Source organism: Gastrolobium bilobum, unplaced genomic scaffold (assembly GCF_033153095.1).
Source record: "Gastrolobium bilobum isolate Gb01-03AN ecotype WA unplaced genomic scaffold, APGP_CSIRO_Gbil_v1 utg8959, whole genome shotgun sequence".
Taxonomy (NCBI): Eukaryota; Viridiplantae; Streptophyta; class Magnoliopsida; order Fabales; family Fabaceae; genus Gastrolobium; species Gastrolobium bilobum.
The window spans coordinates 39,538-42,137 of record NW_026899316.1 but is presented as its reverse complement, the minus strand read 5'-3'; the positions used below and the strand labels follow the sequence as shown (position 1 = coordinate 42,137).

General features: G+C 37.1%; 1 protein-coding gene across 1 annotated transcript; it reads left to right on the top strand.

Moving 5' to 3' along the window:
* The first annotated feature begins 877 nt into the window (after positions 1 to 877).
* On the top strand, positions 878 to 1,885 carry LOC133289455 (uncharacterized). The gene has a single exon (XM_061487387.1). It carries the CDS (start codon positions 878 to 880, stop codon positions 1,883 to 1,885), a length of 1,008 nt encoding a protein of 335 aa, XP_061343371.1.
* Positions 1,886 to 2,600: the final 715 nt, after the last annotated feature.

Here is a 2,600-nt window from a genome sequence, read left to right as displayed (position 1 = left end):
CCCTCAATGGGCTTGGGCTTAGCATTGAAGGAGGAAACCCAACAATTTAGAGGTATGCTTGTGGGGATTATGAGTTACAATTTTAACTAACATAGTAATAGTGTACATTTTCATTTATTTGTGCTTTATGAACTTATAAAAGTGTAATCGAGTAATTTTTGAGCTTATTTAGTGAATCTTGTTTAACTTCGTTTTAGATATGGAGAATCTATATAATTAAATTTATATGTTCATATTTATATATATCGGTGTCAATCGGTAGTGACTCAGTACCTCGACCTGATCAAGTTTAATAACACTGGTTGACACTCAAAAATTAAAAACTTGATTTTTTAAAAAAATTTATAAAAAAAGGATAAAATTAAATAAAATATACAGGTTGACCCGTGATTAACAATAAACTGTGTCAAGATCACTCAAATTTTATTTTAAAAAAAATTGGACAACAAATTTTGCAAGTTGTCAACCTATGATCTTACCAAAGTCATACATGTCTGACTCAAGCCCAGAGTTAATTGATCCAGGCCCAACTCATCAAATTAACTTCTCCTTCTCACACATTATCAAGCCACGTGGAACCAATCATGATAGATGGAAGAATAACTGAATTAGTTAGTTTGTTATCAAATTTGTTAGTTAGTTATTATTCGATTGTAAACCTTTGAGTTGTAGCGTGTGATTATAAATAGTTCCCATGTAATCGTTTTACAGAATTAATAAGAATGATTCATTTCTTTACATCAAGATGGTATCAGAGCTCATATTGAGCTCTGGTATTCTGCTTTGAACCCTTTCTTCTTCCTCGTTTATTCAACCAACCTTTCTTCAACCTCTGTTTTTCTCTCGGTTCTGATTCGATTTTTCTTCAACCAGTTCCATGGCAAATTTTGTTGCAATTCCTGATCCACAAACAAATCCTTCGCATCCTTTGTTTTTGCATCCAAATGAGAGTCCAGCACTGGTTTTGGTTTCACCACCCTTAAATGGTGAAAACTATCACTCATGGGCTCGAGGAATGAAGGTAGCACTGATTTCTAAAAATAAACTAGGCTTCATCGATGGCAGCATTCCTGCACCAAATCAAGACGAACCTACGTTTGCTGCTTGGCAACGATGTGATACGATGGTGATGGCATGGATCCGAAGATCCATATCTGAATCCATAGTGAAATCAATCATATGGATAGAACATGCTCGCGACGCCTGGCTAGATCTACAAGAACGATTTTCCCAAGGTGATGTGTTTCGAATCTCAGATTTGATGGAAGAAACTTTTTGCTTGAATCAGGGAGACAGATCTGTTACTGATTATTACACACACCTCAAAACAGTATGGGATGAGTTAGACAACCTCAAACCTCTCCCTAATTGTGTTTGTGCTGTTCCATGTGTATGTGGAGCAATTACTAGGATGAGAGAGTATCGTGAGCAAGAACAAGTTATAAGGTTCTTGAGAGGGTTAAATGATCAATTTGCATCTGTAAGGTCTCAGATCATGTTAATAAGTCCATTACCAAATATCAACCGATCCTTTTCACTCGTTTCTCAGCAAGAAAGGCAATTCAAATTGGACAATCATGTCACTGATGCAAACCAGTCATCAGTCTTCAATGTCACAAATCGGAGAGGAGGTCCTAGTTATGGTGGAAGATTTAATGGAAGAGGACGAGGTCGAAACTTTGGAGGCAGATCTCAGACTACTCGCATATGCACTCACTGTGGCAGAAACAACCACACAATTGAGACATGTTATCAACTACATGGATTTCCACCAGGTTACCGCAATAATAATAGGATCTCCAATACAAATGCTGCAAGCACAGATCCTCAGAATTTCATCAAGATGTTTCAGTTGCCTCGAATTCAGAATCCTACATGCATATGACCAGAAGTGAGTATCAACAATTGATGGAGCTTTTACAAAAGTCTCCCTCCACTGGTCTTCTTAGTGCACCTGCAACAAATCATGTGAGCCACATGGCCCAGGTTTCCAGTATAAACGCAACAGAAACAAAAGAAAAATCAGGTAGCCCAAATACTCAATGGATTGTAGACTCAGGTGCAACAGATCACATTGTACATTCCATTTCTGATTTTTCTTCAATTCATACCATTGCTCCTTTATCAGTAATTCTCCCAAGTGGTTCCCAAGTCTATGCTTATTACTCAGGCACCATTTGTTTAACACCCAATTTAATTCTTCATGATGCACTATATATTCCACAATTTCATGTCAATCTGATTTTTGTATCAAAACTTGTCACTACCCTTAACAGTATACTCACCTTTGATTCTGAGCTATGCTTTATCAAACAGATCCCATCACAGAGGACGATTGGTACAGCTGAAAGGAGAAATGGCTTATACATGATAATCAATAAAGAATCTCAGCATACAAACAAAGCAGATAGCAGTTGTGGAGCTATAACAAGCGATGCAGATGAATCTGTCCTATGGCATAGAAGATTGGGACATCTTTCGAAAAATGTGTTACAGAAAATGTCTTTGTTTTTACCTTTTATTCCATCTACACATGTAGCACCATGTGATGTATGTCACTTAGCAAAACAGCGAAGGCTTCCTTTTAATTCCAGTGAGAC

Bases quoted from the DNA above. Each gene is read 5' to 3' on its own strand.
- LOC133289455 (XM_061487387.1), top strand. From the start codon at position 878: ATGGCAAATTTTGTTGCAATTCCTGATCCACAAACAAATCCTTCGCAT.